The following is an 18,727-nucleotide window of genomic DNA, read 5'->3' as shown; positions in this document are numbered from 1 at the left end:
GAGTGCTTCCCCTCCTTATTTGTCTTATATTTCTCATTCCTGTTAGGCTTCATTAGTACAGTTTTGCTCTTTTTAAATAATAATTTAGATCTTCAAACAAATTCAGATTTTTATTTTTTAAATGTCAGCCATGCCTCCTCCGCACATTGCAGAGCACATCTTTATAGTTCATACATTTGCATAAATCAGACTGTACTAACATCAAGTCCTTTGTTCTCTATGATGTGTCTTCACAGTGGCTGACTGCAGCTCGGGTCCCCATGCCCTGTCTTGTGAGCACTGCTTGTCCCGCTGAGCCCATAGGTGCGTCTATACCGGGCTACAGCTGAAGCAGGTCTGGTCGGTGGTGGAGGTGGGTCCTCGGAGGGCCTGATAGCAGGCGAAGAGGCCTGTCCCGTTTCAGCCACACGAAGATGAACAAACTGAACTTCCACAACAACAAAACCATGCAGGACCGCCGCTGTGTCTGTGTCTTTTTGCCCAATGATGACACACTAAATGTCATAGTTAATGTGAGTAGATGTCTTTTTATCTTAAAAAGCTAAAAACTTTTTAAGGTAAAGAAATACTTATGAGTGAAATAATGTAGTGCACTTCAAATGCTTTAATTGACAAACAGGCAGCTTTATTTTCTAGATTAGATTTAGAAACATAAACAAAGATGATGCACATCTTTTATATACAGTCTGTGGGCGAGACTGTAGAAAGAAAGTCAATGACCAAACTGCTCGGCTTTGTCTGAAGGTTCTACTATTTAGCGCTTTACCTCTCAGAGTAACATAGGTCATTGATTGTGCCAGGTGTTTCTTAGGTGAGCTACCTTTTGTTTTCTTATCTTGGAAAACAGGTGTCTGTTTTGTAGGTTCCTGATTGAAAGCTGCCTGGTTTGTTTTTCAGAGGTAGACATAACATCATCTAAATGAAAAGCTTTTAACTCCTTCAGGAGCAGGCATGAAGTCAAAATCATCTCTACTGTTACACATCATGTTGAGTTTACAATAAGTTTTAAAGAGCTGTTTGCTGATTGAGGTATACATTTACACTTAATGAAGAGCTATCAGCCAAGCAGCTGATCGATCCCAGTGCTTTCCATGCTAACTAAGCAAGGAAAAACAAGGTAGTTCTCTCCAAAAACAATAACTGTTACAGGATCTTTTTTTTTTTTTCTTCAAAGAAATGTCTCTGGCCTGGTCAGCGCTTTACAATTCCACTATTCATTCACTCTCACATTCACACACTGGTGGAGGCAAACCACAGTTGTAGCCACAGCTGCCCTGGGGCAGACTGACAGAAGCGAGGCTGCCATATCGCACCATCGGCTCCTCTGGCCAACACCAGATAGCTAGATAGATAGCTCTGTTTATGTTCTTATTTTACCACTGGTGAAACTGCCTTATGAAAATGACAATACAAGCTCGGAGAGCATATTAAGTCTGCTTGGTACAGGCTTAGTAAAAACCAGTTGGTGCGACTGGCCATTGGCTCAAGGTTGGGATTAGGTTTAACTGTAAGTGTCAAAGTAAATAAAGTTTTTGAACTATACCTAAAAGCACAGATTGAGAAGTTTTGATTTCATTGCAAATTGTAGTCAATATTTCAGAAAGCTCACGAATCTCTTCAAGTTAAAAGATCCAGAATTTCAATCTACAATCACCCATCTGCTTATAGTTTCCTGTGTTTGGTGGCTAACACCATGGTACCACAACATGTTTAAGCTTGCACAAGATGTCATAGGATGATAAACATGCAGGCAGAGTGCTGCTCATGCATGCCCCAGGTCTTTGTAGTGGTTCATAACAGTGCAGAATAAATACAACACACCGCCGGTTTGCAGTTAATTGCGATCACTAATAATTGTCCTGACATCTCCTCCCCAGGTGAAGAGTTTGTGCCAGGAACTGTTGGTCCAGGTGTGTGACCTCCTCAGGCTGAAGGACTGTCATCTGTTTGGGCTCAGTGTTATTCAGAGTAAGACTACTTTTCATTTAGGGGTATATATATATATTCTGTTTTGTTGTGTGCAGCTCAAAGTTGAGCTCATCAGTCAGAATGATTATTCTTAGGGTCTTTATACAAATAGTACTTTTGATCATGAAGTATGCTTATCATCAGGAGCCACATAAAACCAGTGTAACCAGACAGATACTTTCCTTAGTACTAAAAGTAGCATCTCTCACATATCTGTCATGGCGGTTGCCCAGGAACCAGGGCCTCCTCATCCTGACTGCCTCCCATTGTGTGGCAAAGTTAAAGTTGTTTTTACAGTGATGGGGCTCAGCGAGGGTCGTCCTATTGGAATGAGTCACTGTGTCTGTTTTATGGTGTGGCAGACAGCAGATGACAGTTGTAGGCAGCTGCATAGGGAGAGTAAATTGCAAAAGGCGGTGTTTTCAGACAGCTGCCCGCCAGATGAGCCAATGGTGGCACAGCAGGTCAGTTGAGCCGGAGCCAAAGGGTCTGATTGTAGGACATTCCTGAAGTGCTTGTCTGAACAGCGTGAAATCCCCAAAGCAAACAGAGGCCACCCACTCCCTGTGTGTCACCCACTGTCCCCCTGACAAGACGATCTTCACCAGACTCAGTTTTAGATAATATCTGTGGTTTAAAATAATAAAATTTGTGAATGTTTTCAGCAATAGGGAAAAGATTTCTGTGGTTCTAGCGTCTGAAATGTTAGGAGTTGCTAATTTTGAGTTTTCAGAAAATATTTAGGCCATCCAGATATCGTTACTGTATGTTTGTAATTGTGCCAAACTGTAATTTAAATATTCACACGGTGTGCCAGAAATGGCATCCTTCTCTATTTATATTGCCGTTATAGGCCACAAAATTACATTTTACAGGTCAGTTTACACAAATATAAAAAAAACAAAAAAAACAAAAACAGTTTCCCACTAACCCCTGGTTCATTTCCACTTCCACTAATGTGCAACCACAAAAATACATCTGCAGATTATCCTTGGTAATAGGAATATTGTTTCTGGAAACAGATATTGCCTTTGGGTATTTCAGATATATTTTTTGGATTCTTCAAGTGCCTCAAACCAAACATAAATTGGCTCAATAATAATAGAATGGCGGCAGAAGTCTTAGCTGTGGAGATCTCAAATTGTCACCAAGTAAAACCAGCATTTTCTTGGAAAATGTTTGAAATCTAACAATGTGGAAACAAAAGAATTTTAATGGATCTTTGTATTCTGGTAATTATAATAATGTGCTGCTTCTTAATGTGCTGACTTTATAAGTGCAAGTCATGTAAACGAACACTCAAGTTCCAGGTATATTTATAATGTTGATAAAAATAGGTGCTGGCATTCTGTCATAGAGGCGCTGCTCCTGCTCTTTATGTGGCTTTTAGCTTTTCAGCTGGTTTCAATTGTATAGAAGCCCAGAGTTGTCAGATCAGCAGGCTGCAGCTTATGAAGGGTGTCACTTTAGGAAAAGATTAAGACATGACAGCGTGAGTTAAAGAGAATGAGAGAAAGGCTCAGAGTACAAAGGGAAGCTCAGAGGCTGTCTAATGTGACTGGTCTGAGGCAGTCTTTGAACTGGGCTCATTCAGTGGTGATTTTTCTGAGCAACACACACAAAGGCATATATGTATGTATCCAGGTGTGCACACACCGATGACACAGACAGTGAGTTCCTGGGCTAAAGCTGTTTCTCTCCCATTGCAGATAATGAGCACATCTATATGGAGCTGGATCAGAAATTGTCCAAGTACTGTCCCAAAGAATGGAAGAGAGAAGCAAGCAAGGTAAGAAAAGTTTTGCTGGGCTCCCAAATTTCAGTAGAAATTGGAAGAAGACAGTAAGATGTAAATCAAAACCAAGGATTTACCAAGAATCTTCTACCTGGACTTACATGATTTATACAATTAAAATTCCTTGTCAGATGGGTATAATTTACCATCTACTTGCTTACCTTCTAAAAACCGTGGGCGTATTTGCATACAGTTCTGCTCAAAGCCCTGACCTTTTTTGGATCCAGAGGAGCTATATGCCTAACATACAAGTTCAAATCTGTAGGTATGGACATTAGATTGACTTTATCTTGTAATTGTCTGGCCAAGCCTGTGAATAGAGAGGTTAACAGGGTAGATGCCTGGAAAATTCACAGGTGGGGAAATCCTTAACCAAAATCAAATGGATTATTTTTAGTAGATACAAAGCATCTGATGCAAAGAGTTTCCTTTTATCTCCTACATATGTGAAAGAGCAACTCTGCACAGTATCAGGATTATATCCTTGCCCAATTCCCCATACATTGTCTAGAGCTCATGTGTAAAATTGGCTCAACAAAGTTCTTCTCTGGATTTAGACAGTATTAATGTCTTTGCCCTGTTCATGTAATCGCAGACTAACTGTGATGTTAAGTTCAGGGCTCTGTTGGGATCAGTCTGCTGTAAGGCTCCCTGTTCGAAGCTGAAGATAGAGGAGTTCTTTATCAGTCTACTGGCTGTTTTTTGACAGTTGTCATATTGCAGAATGATTTTGGATCACATGCCTGTCGGTGGTATTGCTCTAAACATATAAAGTGTTTAAAACATTTGCACAGTACTGCATGCACCTGGAGATTTGTGCAGAATCTCTGGCTGTAACACCAGATACAACTGTGTGCACAGGCAAAAGTGTCTGTACATCCAAGATGGTACCACACCTGGAAACCTCAGTCTAACGACTAGACTTCAGGGAGTTGCTGTGTTAGGTTGTCAAACTAGCCAGGCTAGCTGTTTAATGCCAGTGTTAATGCCAAGTTGGTCAACATCTGGGCATGAGACGTGGTAATGAGCTTCCCTTCTCACTCCCAAGTATTACAAAAACTTAGTAATTAAGTAATTACCTGTTGCTCCTTTTCTATAGAGTTGATCCAGTTCATTTTTGTAGATTGATTATAATCGTTCAGTGATGCTGGTTGTAGTATATAAACACATTTTTCCACATGTGGCTTTTGCAGGGCATTGATCACTTTGGGCCTCCAATGATCATTCACTTCAGAGCTCAGTATTATGTTGAGAATGGACGATTGATCAGGTCAGTATAGCCTCTTGCTTGTTTATTTGCATGCTGAGTCAAGTTATGTGTGAATAATAAGGATATTTGTATAGACTCCACAAAGATCATTCTGTTTAGCCCCAGTTATCTTTGAAGCTGGCTGAATCTGCTCTTTCTGCCCTGCAGCGATCGGGTGGCCAGGTACTACTACTACTGGCACCTTAGGAAACAGGTGCTTCTCTCTCAGTGTATCCAAAGGGAGGAGGCCTACTTCCTCTTGGCAGCCTTTGCCCTGCAGGCTGACCTCGGCAATTTCAAACGAAACAAGCACTTTGGGAAATACTTTGAACCTGAAGCGTACTTCCCCCCATGGGTGAGTCTGTCTAACATGTACTGCATTTGGAACGTACTGTATGTCAAACCTAAGTTATGATTTAAGATAAATGACTATTATCCTGCACACTCACAGGCTGTTCTGAATTTATCACTGATAGTTAGTTGCCTTAGTATCACATACAGAAGTTGAAGTATAGTCTCTCTTAATCAAATGATAGCCATTTAACTTTTGTTTGACTTCTGTGGTTCTAAGACCATATTTCTTATGCATTAGGTGATGCTATGTTATGTGAGGAGTTATGTGTTTGGACTGGCAACATGTGCACAACTCAAAGTATAAAAGTATAAAGTATATCAGTATTAAAAGATGCATAAAATGTAAAGTTGAGTGCCGGGACAAGAGAATCTTTTTTATAGTTGTATCCTAATTTAATTGCCATCTGGTGGAAAGCTTTGGCATATGCTTAAAAATCTTAGAAGTGATGTTAGAAGTTGGAAACACAAGCTGTCAGATCATTGTGTGGACAGCCTGCCGGAAATAAGACTGAAAGAAGAACACAAACTGCTGTATCACTAGCTGAGAAGCTGCAGGTACAGTGGGCATTATGTTAAAATGAGATTTTAGGCTGTCAAGCAGTGTTCCTGGCCTGCAGGGTGTAGAGTATGTTTTAGCACCTTCCATTAGTCATGCTGACCAAACACTTAGCAACAGCTCCATAGCCTAGCATGGAAAATAATGAGAACTGGAACACTTCAGTTTATTTTTGTCCCTGAAAGTAGCACACGCACTTTTAAAAACTGGCATCACTGCCTCCCCAACCACTACTACCATCCCTCTGAATATGGCAGCCACACCCATCTGATTGCCCCCACTTCCCGTCATTAGCCTCCTGCCTCCTTATCACTACTCGGAGCCAGCAGTGACAGGAAATTGTTGGAAATGAACAGCGTACGCTACCCTCTGTAAATCTTGCCCAGATTTAGGTGCTTAGAAAGCTTACTAAATCTTCAAAAAGGGGCTCACAAAGCTTAGCGCGCGTGTTTCCGGTTGCTGCCTCTGGCTCTCGCTCAGTCTCTTTAGGTTGACATCTGTTTGCCCTGCGGCAGGCAGCTTCATCACCCTCATCAACCTAAGCCGCCAGTCGGCTGTAATAACTCAGCACAACTTCAGGGCAGCCAAGCCTGACGACTACCCCCCTCTCTCCCCCACTTCTCTCTCCTTACTCAGGTGATAGCCAAGCGTGGCCGTGAGTACATTCTGAGGCATATCCCAAACATGCACAAAGACCAGTTCGCTCTCACGGCTTCAGAGGCACACCTCAAGTATATCAAGGAGTGCGCCCAGCTTGATGATGTCACAGTCCACTACTACAGACTCTATAAGGTGAAAAATGCTTCTAATCAATCTAGTTTCTGACCAAGATAGTGATATGTTGTATGTTATATTGTTATGTTATGGCTAGGCAAAGATGGACATGCATGGACAGCTGGTTTGATTTCAGCATTTTCTCCTTAATTTCCCCCTCTTATCGTGTAACTTAATATTTTCAACAGGACAAGAAAGAAGTCGAAGCATCTCTTACATTGGGCCTGACTTTACGTGGTATTCAAATATTCCAGGTACTGTTCCTTAATTAGAAATCAACATAGCTACTTTTTTTGTATTCTTGTATACATACAGTTAGGCTTTTAAACACAAAATAACATAACCAGACAAAATCATATCCAGGAATAATAAATCATACCTAAATCTATCAATCCTTAATTGCTAATAGAGGCAAGTCCCAAATTGTATTTAATTTTTTTTTAAATTTTGTTTAATTTATGAAACCAAGTATTCCAAAAATATTGAACTTTATTAGTGTCATTTCTTTTCAGATTTCAGGTGGTTTTGCCTTCAGTGCCTTTCATACGGTTTCATGCTTCACATTAACTTAATATGACTCATGTACGCTGTCATCATGAATCGCACCTAGAAACCATGGTGACCATCTGGCAACCAGAGGCAGCAAGAGAAAAATGTTTATTCCCTGACTGGTTGACAAGTGGTTGCTGGAAGTTGCTTGCCAATCAGTATACGGTTCTGCACCAGTCACCTCTGTGTGATTGCTTTGGTTGCAAACAGATTGCTGTGGTTGCCAGAATTTTGCATTGAAGATGCAAACTTTGCTTTGAAGACTCTTATACCAGTTAAAGTGGCAGTGAAATTATGCAATTGTTAGTGACCAAAGCAGTCACAACATTTTTTTGGTGCAGCACCCTGTTTACAACCAGTTTCACCTGGCAACAGCCAGCAGCCACTCACCAAATGGTCAGGGAATATACAATATACATTCTTTGTTTACTTTGATTTGTAATAGAAGAAAGAAAGAAAGAAAGAAAGTGTACTTTATTGATCCCCGTGGGGAAATTCCTCTCTGCATTTAACCCATTCACTCAGTGAAGCAGTGAATAATAAGTCGACATCCATGCATTTGTGCTTCTGTGTTGCAGAATGTCGGCTCTGTGAGGCAGCTGTTGTACGACTTCCCTTGGACCAATGTGGGAAAACTGGTATTTGTGGTGAGTCAGATGTCTCATCAAAACACGTAGCCCAGAGAAATGTTCTTCACAGGTCCTGCAATTTACTTTTTTGGATTTAAAAAGAAAAATAATTTCTGTGATGATGAAACACAACCATCCCCTTGCTTATGGTGATGTATGTGAAAGCCCGGCTCCTGCTTAGGGTCGCGGAAACTTTTACGTAAGGATTTTTTCCTCCTTGTGGCTGTTTTATCTTAGTCCTCCCAGTCCTCTGGAACTAATCAGGGATTTAAAGACTCTCCTTGCACACGTACACATGCAGAGCCACATACTGTAAACTACAGGCATTTTTTCATCTAATGAGCAGCAGGATTTTCTGTTTCATGATATACATGTCCCTCGATTCATCCATTTTGATCAGTTATCACTGTGGTCCCTGTGCTCTGTAAAGGAAATCCTGTTAAATCTCCTCATCTCTGCTCTGACTCAGCTTGCTGTTAAGCTGAGCGCTGCAGCAATTTACTTCCATAGGGTTTCTGTTATCACAGGAGAGCAGAGAAGCTTACTGTATATCTGTTTCACTCTTGACGGCTTCACGTTTTCTGCCAGTCTGTTATTAATCACAATCCCAAGAGGTCTTTATTGCTCATCACAGCTGTTACACAAAAATGGGCTCCTTGTGACTCTAAATTTGGCTGTTTTGTTGTTTTTATACAATGAGGCAGACTTTACAGGCTGTAAGGTCTCTGAGAAATGTGGTTTCTTTGTCCCAGAAAGTTGAAGGTCTTGGTCTGAGACTGGGTTTTAGTTTGGTCTAATTTTGGAGTAAGCAGCCGTTGTATCTGCTGCACAGTTCACAGTGGAGACTTCCTGTTTTCTACAGTCTTGTTTTTTTGGGTGGTTTTCTTGCGTCTGCCATCTACACCGTCGTGACAGCGAACAAGCCGTGGCGTGGCTGTGGTTTGACTGAGACCCAAAAGGCCTCTGAAGGCGCTGTCCCACCCTTCTTCTGAATAACAGGCTTTCTCCTCCACCCCACCCGCAAGTCACGTCATCCTGCATTGCTGCCATCACCGCTGCAGCTACAGGCAAACCAGAAAAGGATGCAAGCACAGGGGCGCATGGGTCAATAAGCACCAGATGTTGTGATGATTTTAGGGGGATTTCCGATTCAGGATTTTGGCTTTTGGAATGGCTAAAACTCCCCCTTTTTTGTATAAAAGTTTAAAGCAGGAAGGGTAGAGTATGCTCATGGTTCACTAATGCAACAGGGTGGAATTCTGGTTTTTTCTGAGGGAATAAGTTGCATTTAGATTTTTTTTGAGCCAGTGAGCATTTCATCTCCTCCCCTTGAAAGCTGAAATTAAGTAATTGCCCTTATGTCCTGTGCTCTTGGATGTCAGGCCAGCTTTTCCTTCGCTACTGCTCTGGTTGATGCTGGTCTGTATGAGGAGTTGTTGGTGTTGCTGGGAGATTTCGATGTGTGTGGCCTGCTCGGGAGGTCTTTTTTCATGCAACGATTCAGAAAGTTGTACAGCAGCTTTAGATGACCCGATCATGTACAGTGCACAGATCAAGAAAAGCTGTGGCTTCTGAAAACCTCTTAACAATCTGCCACTCGACACCAGTCTGCTCTTTGCTGTGTGTGTTTGTTCTTGAATAGAGTTACCGTCACGCAAGCTGTTCATCCACTATACCTGCTCCTGGGTGTCAGATTATTTTTGCCTACTTAAAACCTGACTGAGATATTATTCTGCAAAAAAAAAAAAGAAGCACCCCTCACAGAGTCATAAATACTGATGTCATAATCAAAACCAAACATATCCCACACATCCCTCTTCATATTAATCATCCATAGACCTGCTGCAGAGAGTTCAACTTAAAGATAAATGCCTGTTGAACAAACGATGCAGCATCGACACTCACAACATGTTTGAAGAGCGTGTTTCCCCATCTCCTCTTTTCTTTTTACTAATTTTCATTTATCAGCTGTCAGTACTGATACTGGCTGATATATTGGCAGGGTGTTTGTATAGATGTCTGTGGGAATACAAACCTGCTCTTTTGCCTCAATAAACTCTTTCCTGATGAGCTAATGGTCTCAATCTCTAGTTTTAAGTCTTATTATAAAAGGTGATGTTACTTTTCTAAAATATGGCTCCATTAGAATGAAAAAGGAAGAAAGAATTAGTGTGTGGTTTAGGGTTGGCCTACCGTGTGACAAATTACTACCCTAATAGCCATTTTCCATTAATACCTGCTCGGGTTGGCTTGGAACAGCTCGAGATGATTTTTAGAGTTTTCCATTAGGTGATTGTACCTGGTACCAGGTAAATTTTTAGTACCTACTCGACTGGGGTTCCAAGCGATCCAAGTAACGTCAACAGACTTCATGCCACCAAATGGCTAGTTAGTGGCGTTGTTCGATAAGTCACCTTCACGAAAATCAAAACAGCTATTTTTGAAACCCAGCAACAAAGGAAATGGCTACACAGAAACAATGCCATAGTCCCAGAGTCTGACCAAAAGCCACAGACTGAGCAGCAGGTATACCATCGCCTCGACATCCACCTTTGTTGTAGCGTTCATGTCGCATACAAATGACATCAAGAAACGCTTGGCTGCATTGCTATAATGACCCTTCGCACATTAGGTGGTACTCGATTGTAATGGAAAATGAGTCGAGCCGGAGTGGTGTCAAGCTGATCCAGTTAGGTACTATTGGAAAAAGGGCTCAAGAGCGTGTACTCTTCACTTGTCACATACGGAGAGCTAAAATACTCCATTCAAGACTTCACACCTGAACCTCGCCAACCAACAGCTGATGTGACAGCCACATAAAATCTTTTGTGCGCAGTCTGCGGTTGTTATCCATTTTTCTCCCCTCTGCCTATAAATAAAAGGAGCTCGAACCAAACAAAACAGTGGATGGTTCAAAGGTTTAAGATAAAAGCATTGCCTGGGAAGAATAACTACAGTTCATAGAGAAGAGATTTAATGCTCAGCATCAGCTGCCTCCTCCTTGGACTCACCGAGTTCGCCTCGTTCACACCTGGCTGCTGCCCAGTACGACTTCACTGTTTTAGTGGTGGTTTCTTGGATCTGCAGAGTAGCATTTTGAGGTTAAAGATAAATACTCAGTTTGAAGGATGGCAGCAAATTTCTCTCGCACTTTCCCACCCAGACTTTTTCTCCTCTCCCACAGATTTAAAGAGGAAATCTTATTCACAGAAAAGGCTTTTGTAGGAAAGCCACCGGTAAAGAACTCAGTTCATTTTTTATGAGCTTATTTCTTGAAAGCTGAATAACCAACAATAACCACTAAACATACTTCAGTTCAGCAGCTTTCTTTAAAAGTATTTGTCTAAATAAAGTAATGCTCTGTCCCGTAGTCCGAAAGCATAGCTATTTGCATTTTCTCGAGGTCAGACGCTAAACACTTGCAGAAATGTTTATAGGTCTGTGTTGAAAACAACCCTGCTGACACTAAAGACAGCTGTTATTGTGTCGAGCCTCTGCCAAAAGGCGCAGGAGAAAGCACAAACCCACCATTTTAGTTTTTCCGAGCATCCAGCTAATATGTCCTCTGACTGGAAAAACAACCAAACTGCTGAGAAATGCACAGTTTCAGTTTCTGGTTTGGGAAATGAAGAACAGATTCATGAAGTGATTGTTGCTTTGTGTTCAGCTACAAAATAGTTTTCAAGAACAGACTTTGTTCTTTGGCTAATGCTCGCCTTCAGGCCTCCCTGGCACTTAGTCACAATTTCACATTCCAATTTCATAATCGTGTTTTGTTAACTGCTATAAATCACCGAGTCCTGTAATCAACATTCATGTGTTTTCTTTTCCCCCCTCCCTCCACACTCCCAGGGGAAGAAGTTTGAAATCCTTCCTGACGGTCTACCCTCGGCTCGTAAACTCATCTACTACACAGGATGTCCTATGCGGTCTCGCCACCTCCTGCAGCTGCTCAGCAACAGCCACCGGCTCTACATGAACCTGCAGCCGGTTCTCAAACAAGTCCGTCGACTGGAGGAGAACGAAGGTATTTGGCGCCAATTATTCTGTCAACAGTAAACACCCTTTGATCAGGTACTTCTTCAGAAATATAAGACAAAAGAGAGCTGATGCTTCCTGTTTTTTTGGTTGCCTGGAGTACGTAAATTTGTGTTTTGAGATGGATATAGCATTTTGAACAGAAGTGTGTTTGGTTTAGATATTAAAAACTACCTGTTTTTTCTTTCTTTCTTTCTTTCCCCACTTCAGAGAAGAAGCAGTACCGGGAGTCATACATCAGCGATGCTCTTGAACTAGACATGGACCATCTGGACAAGCGTTCCCGCGCTAGTGGCAGCAGCGCAGGCAGCACGTCTCATCACAAGCGTCTGTCTCGCCACTCCACTACCAGCCACGGCAGCTCGCACACCTCCGGCATTGAGGCGGACAGCTTCAGGGCCCCCGGCCAGGCCCCGCACAGACCCCTGCGCACCTGCAGCTCGTCCACAACCAGTCACGGGAGCTCGCACACCTCTGGCATCGAGAGCAGCGGCAAGGAACGCAACCTAGATGATGAAGGTATGAGTATTTACATTTATCTATTTTGTGTGTTTAGAGTCCAGGTAAGATTTCCCTTCAACAATATAGGGGTAGATTCATTTCATAAAGTTTTTGCTTTTTTATATAAGAATCCACAGGAAAAAATTTCTCTTCAGTTTTCAAAATAAAATGCTGTAAGACCTGCCTGATCAGAGTTAACATGCTGATGGCTTGCTAGATTTCTGGGACTTGATATTACCAAAAAAAAGCAATGATCATACTCCAGTAGTGCTGCTCCAGAGAAAGTGAGAAGACTTGTTTATCTCAGATAATAATTCAGAAACATTTTACTCTGCAGAAATTGAGATGCTGGTGGATGACCCCAAAGACTATGAGGAGCTTCATGAAATGGCCCTGGATCAGGAGATGTGCATCCACATTACCGAGGACATGCTGACGATGTCACCTGATCAGTCCAACGGATATTCAGGTACAGTTTCTCTGCAGTCAGGGGAATTAGCCCCAAAGTGGAATGAGTTAATTCAATTAATGCCACCTGTCTGTTTTTAAGGAGGCGGTAGCAAAATGCATCTCAAAAGTTTGTCTTTTTGCAGGATTGATTGTAAAAGATGTTAGCTCCTCCACATCCAGCTCCTCTGAGACTGTCGTGAAAATGAGAGGACAGAGCATCGAGTCTTTGCCACAGGTAGTTAAAGCCACTGCACATACAAGTCATAAGGAAGTAAAGCAGAGGGTTTAGAGTGACTATAAAGAAACACCTGGACAAACTTCATAACTTATCTGTGTTTGATTGTCTACGTTTTTACTCATAAATTTGACTTGTTTTCCATGCAGACGTCTGCCTGCAGGAAGCCTCAGTCTTCGACCGACCGCCACAGCCAATCACTAGACGACATCCGCCTCTATCAGAAGGACTGCCTGCAGTGGGCGGAGCTCTGCCAGGACACTGCCCACAGCTACACGTTCGGTTGCGCTCAAGAGCTGAGCGACAGCAGCGGCGGCGGCGGCGGCGGCTATCAAGGCCTTGCTGATCAGCGTGGCGGCATGCTTGGCGAGCAGCACCCGTTTCCCATCAAGAGAACCAACAAGTACTTCTCTCTGGACCTGACCAGCGATGAGGTTCCCGAGTTTGTCGTGTGACAGAAGCACAAAGTAGGCGACCTCAGGGTGCCCTTTTCGCTCCTCCACGTCAGACGTGGAGATGTTTCAGGCCTCAGGGAACGAGATGAGAGGTGCGCTGCAGAGCTGGTTTCTATTCTTGGCAGCAAATAGTAGCGATGAGTAAACTGGCAACAAGTAAGCTGCCCCTTTTAAGCACCACTCGAGACGTTTCACATAACACATAATAATCAATAGACATTGAGGTTTCTGTCTGAAAATCAGACTTTAAGAACAAACACTGGGCTCAAAAGAACTAAAAAAACTGCACCCCCAGGTCAAAAGAAACAAAAGGGATTGTGTCATCTTTAAAAAAAAAAAAAAGATTTTATTTAATTCAGTCTCCTCCAAACTGATCTGCTTCTTTACAAAGTCATCAGAAGACTTGTGCATGTAGGTTTACAGCAGACAGATTAATGCACCTGACAAGCTTTTCAAAGATCTTCTGTGGAGGACACAAAGGACAGTAATCACGCTGAGCTACAAACCAAAGACGAGATGGAAATAAACTGAAACCACATCTGTCTCTACATCCAGTGTGGTGGAACATTACATTTCAGTCATGCAGGGAGGGAACATGGACCTACGATCCTCTGTGTGAGAGCGGCCATGCCTCCTTCCTCCTCTCTTCTTCTTCTTCTGCTCCACCACTTCATTTTACCTCAACTGGAAGTGGAGTGTGCCAACACCCCCCTCACAGACTGGACTTTTTAATCATTTGAACACAAACCCGACGTGCCTTTATCACACTATGCAGGTGTCAGTCTCGCGCCTTGACAATCACACACCTTCACCCTTAGATCCAAGCCATCAGAACTCAAGCTCTGCTTTATTTTTTAAACATTGCGCACGCACACACATAAACACAGAGGTCAAGCTAGTTTTTCGGCAATTAAATGTTAAAAATATCCCGATTTCACAATGTTTTGTGTCCTGTCAAATTCAGCCGAGTTTCCCAGGAGGAATGAGGTCGGGTGAGTTCCTACGTGTTCTGACTCGCTCTGCGATTGCGGCCACAAAAGTTTCCCTGTAATCTAGCCTCAAAATGGAGCCGGGCTGGCTGTCAGCCAAAACAAACCACACTTTGACGCATACATATACATTCTCCTTTGACTCTTCTAATCCTTTTGTTTCAGCTATTGTTTTAAACTGGAATTTGTTACATTTTTCTCTTAAAAATCAATTTATATGTTGTATTTTTTATGAACTGTATATGTTACACACTTAATCTGTTTAAGGTTAAAGTCATTCAGTATTACAAGCCAGTGTAGGTGACAGTATTAAGGACATGTGGCTCTGAACAAGAAAGACAGGTTTTATTGTCGGTTTGATTCAAGAGATGTGACCGTTACTCAAGATTTCAATACTCTAGAAGTGGCACTGTTTCCACTGCGGTTTGTAAGGCAGTTGGTTGTGGAGATGACATCTTTTCATCAGAAATGGAGACTCTTTCCCTGAACCGATGTTTCCAAACTATTTTATTGGGTTAATTTTTCCGTTTTTCTTTGCCCCACTGAGCAGCATGAATGAGAGCAGGAGGAGGTCAGTCAGTTATTGCTTTTGATCCAACAGTTTTCTTTTTTTTAATCATGAGATTAGGAGAAATGGTGGAAATGTTCAGTTTTAGATATTGAGGATCATGAATTTTAAAAAACGCTGCTTTATAAGGATGTAGGATCATTTTGCTATAAAGCTACAGCTTAGCTTAGCTAAAAGACACAAAGAACAACTATCCTGGCAGTCCATCCACCTGCCAGCTCACATTCATTCAACATGAGGGTGTAGGAAGTGTTCATTGCCATTTTAAAATTTAAAGTTATAGGGTTGGCTAAATCAAACCCCTCAGTTTAACCCCACCTGCCCTCTTTCTTCTTCTTCTTCTTCTTCTTTTTTTTTTTGGTTGTTGTTGCAGTCAGCAAACACGTGCAGTGTAAGAACCGTTAGCTGAGAGTTTAAAACTCATTTATCATGGTTTTAAGTGTCCTGCGCTTAAAAACGCTATTTTAACACAGTCTATCAGACAGCATCAATGAGAATTTTTATGCAATACATAACAAATACATGGATTTAATAAAGCTGTGTAATTAAATCAACTTCTATATTTCATACTGTTTGTTTTCTTTAACTGTTTATATAATTACTCATTAACTGAAAATGTCTATTTTGAAGGACCGCAATGTTTCTTATATTAAAACAGCATGTGTTAAGGTACATAGCCATACATTCATAACCCATGTCCTTAAAGTCTTCCTGATTTACTTCTTTGGCTCTGCTATATGGTCATACTTACACTTTGTAAGAGTCTGTATGTCTGTGCCCATAATCCTTTCTGTGAAAGGATCGCCCTGCAGGTAAAAAATTTTTTTGTCACCTTGTTGTTCAAAAAAAAAAAAAAAAAGAAAAAAAAAAAGATTTGTTATAATGAAGTCTGGTCCGTGCCTTCTTGGTACTAATGCCCTCAATATCCAATAAATAGGTACATTTATCTACCAATTATATGTTGTCAAGTCATTTTCATTTTTTTGAGTATTGCCAGCTGGAAGCTAAAATCTTAACTCTTTAAGTATAAAACTTTACATTTGGAAGGTGGTGTACAAAATGTTCCCTTAGTTTTTGCTGCCCTCTGGTGGTTTACACTCACTGGAATGCAAGTCTCACTTTGGCCTGAGGGTGGCAATATTTCATGATAATTAAACAGCTCTGTTCCTTTTGTCCTCTGGCCTCAAATTTGCCTTCACACCAACTTTTTTTTGTAAAACCATACATATAAGCGTTATTTTAAAGTGTGCTATCTGAACATAAAAGGACACTATTACAACTTAATATTAACAAAACCATTAACATCAGAGCTTCAGCCGACCTTAGTTACCTGTCATCCTCATTTGTACCTCATAAATCTAGGTGACATAGTGATTGACTACATCAGGTAGAGTGATGTCCATTTTCTTAAACTATCTGAATTTCAGTTTCTTTTCCCGGAGTTGGCAAGCCCAGAAATCTGATTTGATACTGTTCGTATTTTTATCTTACATGTTTTATTAAAAATACATTTCATTTTCACAGAAAATGGTTATCCCAATAATTTATACTATGAATTGCAGTCAGTATTAATAGCAACGAAATAAGCAGATCAGCTGACAATCAGTGTTTAATTCTAAGCTACACTTCTGTAAATATCTATCAGACAATCACAGAAACTGCTGATCTATTGGGATTTTCCCACACAACCATCTCTAGAGTTTACAGAGAAAGAAAAAATCCAGCTAGCAGAAGCTCTCTGGGTGAAAATACTTTGATGCCAGAGGTCAGAGGAGAATGGCTAGACTTGCCCTGGGCTAATCGGATGGCAGCAGTAACCTCAATTAACAACTTGTCATCATCAAGGTATGTAGAAGAGCATCTCTGAATACACAACATCTCAAAGTGTGGAACAGATGAGCTACAAGAGCACACTGGATGCTACTCCTGTCACTAAACTGATGCTACAGGTCACAGGTTAAACAAAATTGGACAACAGAATTGTAATTCTCCATTTCAGCTGCGATATTCAGATGTTTACACTGCTTCCATCGCAAGACTCACATCATCTCAAACTGGTTACTCAAACATGACGGTGATTTCACTGTACTCAAACGGCCTCACAGTCACCAGATCTCATAATCAATATCAGCAGAAGCCCCCAAGAAGCAAGCAAGGCTACAAGAGGTGAAATCTTTGAAGTAGGAGGAACTGTAACTGTGTTTTCTATTGCATTCAAATATGCAACATCGGGCTGAAAACAAATCACCACAAAATCATTGATGCACAAATTAAGGGGAAACATGGAAGCCTTCCTCAGCGAGCTCCACCTCTTTCCCGCACTCTCCCCTCCGAGCTACACAGCTGTACAGGAAATCATTCATCCACCATCCACTGCCGTCACCATGGCAACACAGAGGGGGAAATCCATTCTCAGTCCCTTGTCAACCCCCCTCTCTCTCCTTCCTTTTGTCTTGTTGAATTAGGTGGAGCTCTTTTCTGACCACGTTGATGCATCATTTTTAAATTTTAAAACCGAGCAAAGGCTTCGTACACTGATCCTAATAATGCTTCCAGAGACTCATTTGTATCCTCCATTTCCATACATCTGTTCTCCCCATCAGTGAGCATGCATGTGTAGGTGATCATTGCTGCTGACTGTTTGAGAGTATTAGGTGGCAGTGTCTCTCCAGCAGCAGTGGTGACCTCTCCATAAATCCCGTGGGGCATTGGGAAAGGACAGGCGGGGCGGTTATGCTTGGATCGGGCCAGCAGCTGCCTGGAGGAGGCAGATGGTCGCAAATCAGAGATGAAATCCAGGCCCCTCCCCTGCCTGCATGATAACCTACCCCTCTCTCTCTCTCTCTCTCTCTCACTCACACACACACACACACACACACACACACACACACACACACACTACATGAATAGAACAGTTCAAACTGCTGTCTTATTCCACAAATTTTGGGCGAGTGGGGTGAATGAATGCTGATGACCAAAAGATTAAGAAAAATATAACCCATTCAAACAAAGGCAGGCCAATCAGAATCAAAGGCGGTGCTTTCCAATTCCTGAAAAACCAGCTGAATTTAAGCTCCGCCCTGATGCACGAACATCACTATTAATTGCAGCAGAAAAGTCTGAAGTCACCACATCTGTCCGTGTCCCCTTGGAAATGGATTAACAGCACTTAATAAAGCAGCCTATTAACCTAAACAGCTGCACTGACACCAAAAGGAGATGATCCCCAAAGCCGATAATAATGAAAAACAGTAATCTGATTACAAATAAACAAATCTCTGGAGTTATCTCTTCTCCAGTGGTGGAGGGAGGTGCCTGACACATGTAGCTCGAAACCAGTTGGTGGTATATGATATACAGTGCATCTGAAGTTGCTACTAGATAAGTGGAAAATTTAACCATCTCAGAAAAATAATTCTTACAGAGGGGATATATTAAATATGTGGTTTTGACTGTCAATTGTCCAGAATATTCATTATATTAGGTAATATATATATGTGTGAACAATATGTGAAAAACTAAGTACAGCGTACTTCCACAGGACTTAACAGGGTACTTAGCAACCAGGTGCTGCAAATCAATTGCTTGTGATAAACTGATCATCAGTAAGTATGAAC

General features: G+C 41.6%; 1 protein-coding gene across 1 annotated transcript in view; it reads left to right on the top strand.

Moving 5' to 3' along the window:
* frmd6 (FERM domain containing 6) overlaps positions 1–16,041 on the top strand; it is a 28,352-nt gene extending 12,311 nt beyond the window's left edge. Inside the window, exons 2-14 of the mRNA XM_063499672.1 lie at positions 237–512; positions 1,878–1,968; positions 3,678–3,757; positions 4,957–5,033; positions 5,181–5,367; positions 6,559–6,714; positions 6,885–6,950; positions 7,824–7,892; positions 11,727–11,901; positions 12,123–12,431; positions 12,751–12,882; positions 13,007–13,098; positions 13,248–16,041. Coding sequence (XP_063355742.1) covers positions 414–512; positions 1,878–1,968; positions 3,678–3,757; positions 4,957–5,033; positions 5,181–5,367; positions 6,559–6,714; positions 6,885–6,950; positions 7,824–7,892; positions 11,727–11,901; positions 12,123–12,431; positions 12,751–12,882; positions 13,007–13,098; positions 13,248–13,553 — 1,839 coding nt within the window. The 5' untranslated portion in view covers positions 237–413 and the 3' untranslated portion in view covers positions 13,554–16,041. The remainder of the gene's footprint in view (positions 1–236; positions 513–1,877; positions 1,969–3,677; positions 3,758–4,956; positions 5,034–5,180; positions 5,368–6,558; positions 6,715–6,884; positions 6,951–7,823; positions 7,893–11,726; positions 11,902–12,122; positions 12,432–12,750; positions 12,883–13,006; positions 13,099–13,247) is intronic.
* Positions 16,042–18,727: the final 2,686 nt, after the last annotated feature.

This window comes from Pelmatolapia mariae, linkage group LG16_19 (assembly GCF_036321145.2).
Source record: "Pelmatolapia mariae isolate MD_Pm_ZW linkage group LG16_19, Pm_UMD_F_2, whole genome shotgun sequence".
In the NCBI taxonomy this organism is placed as follows: domain Eukaryota; kingdom Metazoa; phylum Chordata; class Actinopteri; order Cichliformes; family Cichlidae; genus Pelmatolapia; species Pelmatolapia mariae.
The sequence above is the reverse complement of the archived record's forward strand: the minus strand, read 5'-3'. Positions and strand labels throughout refer to the sequence as shown.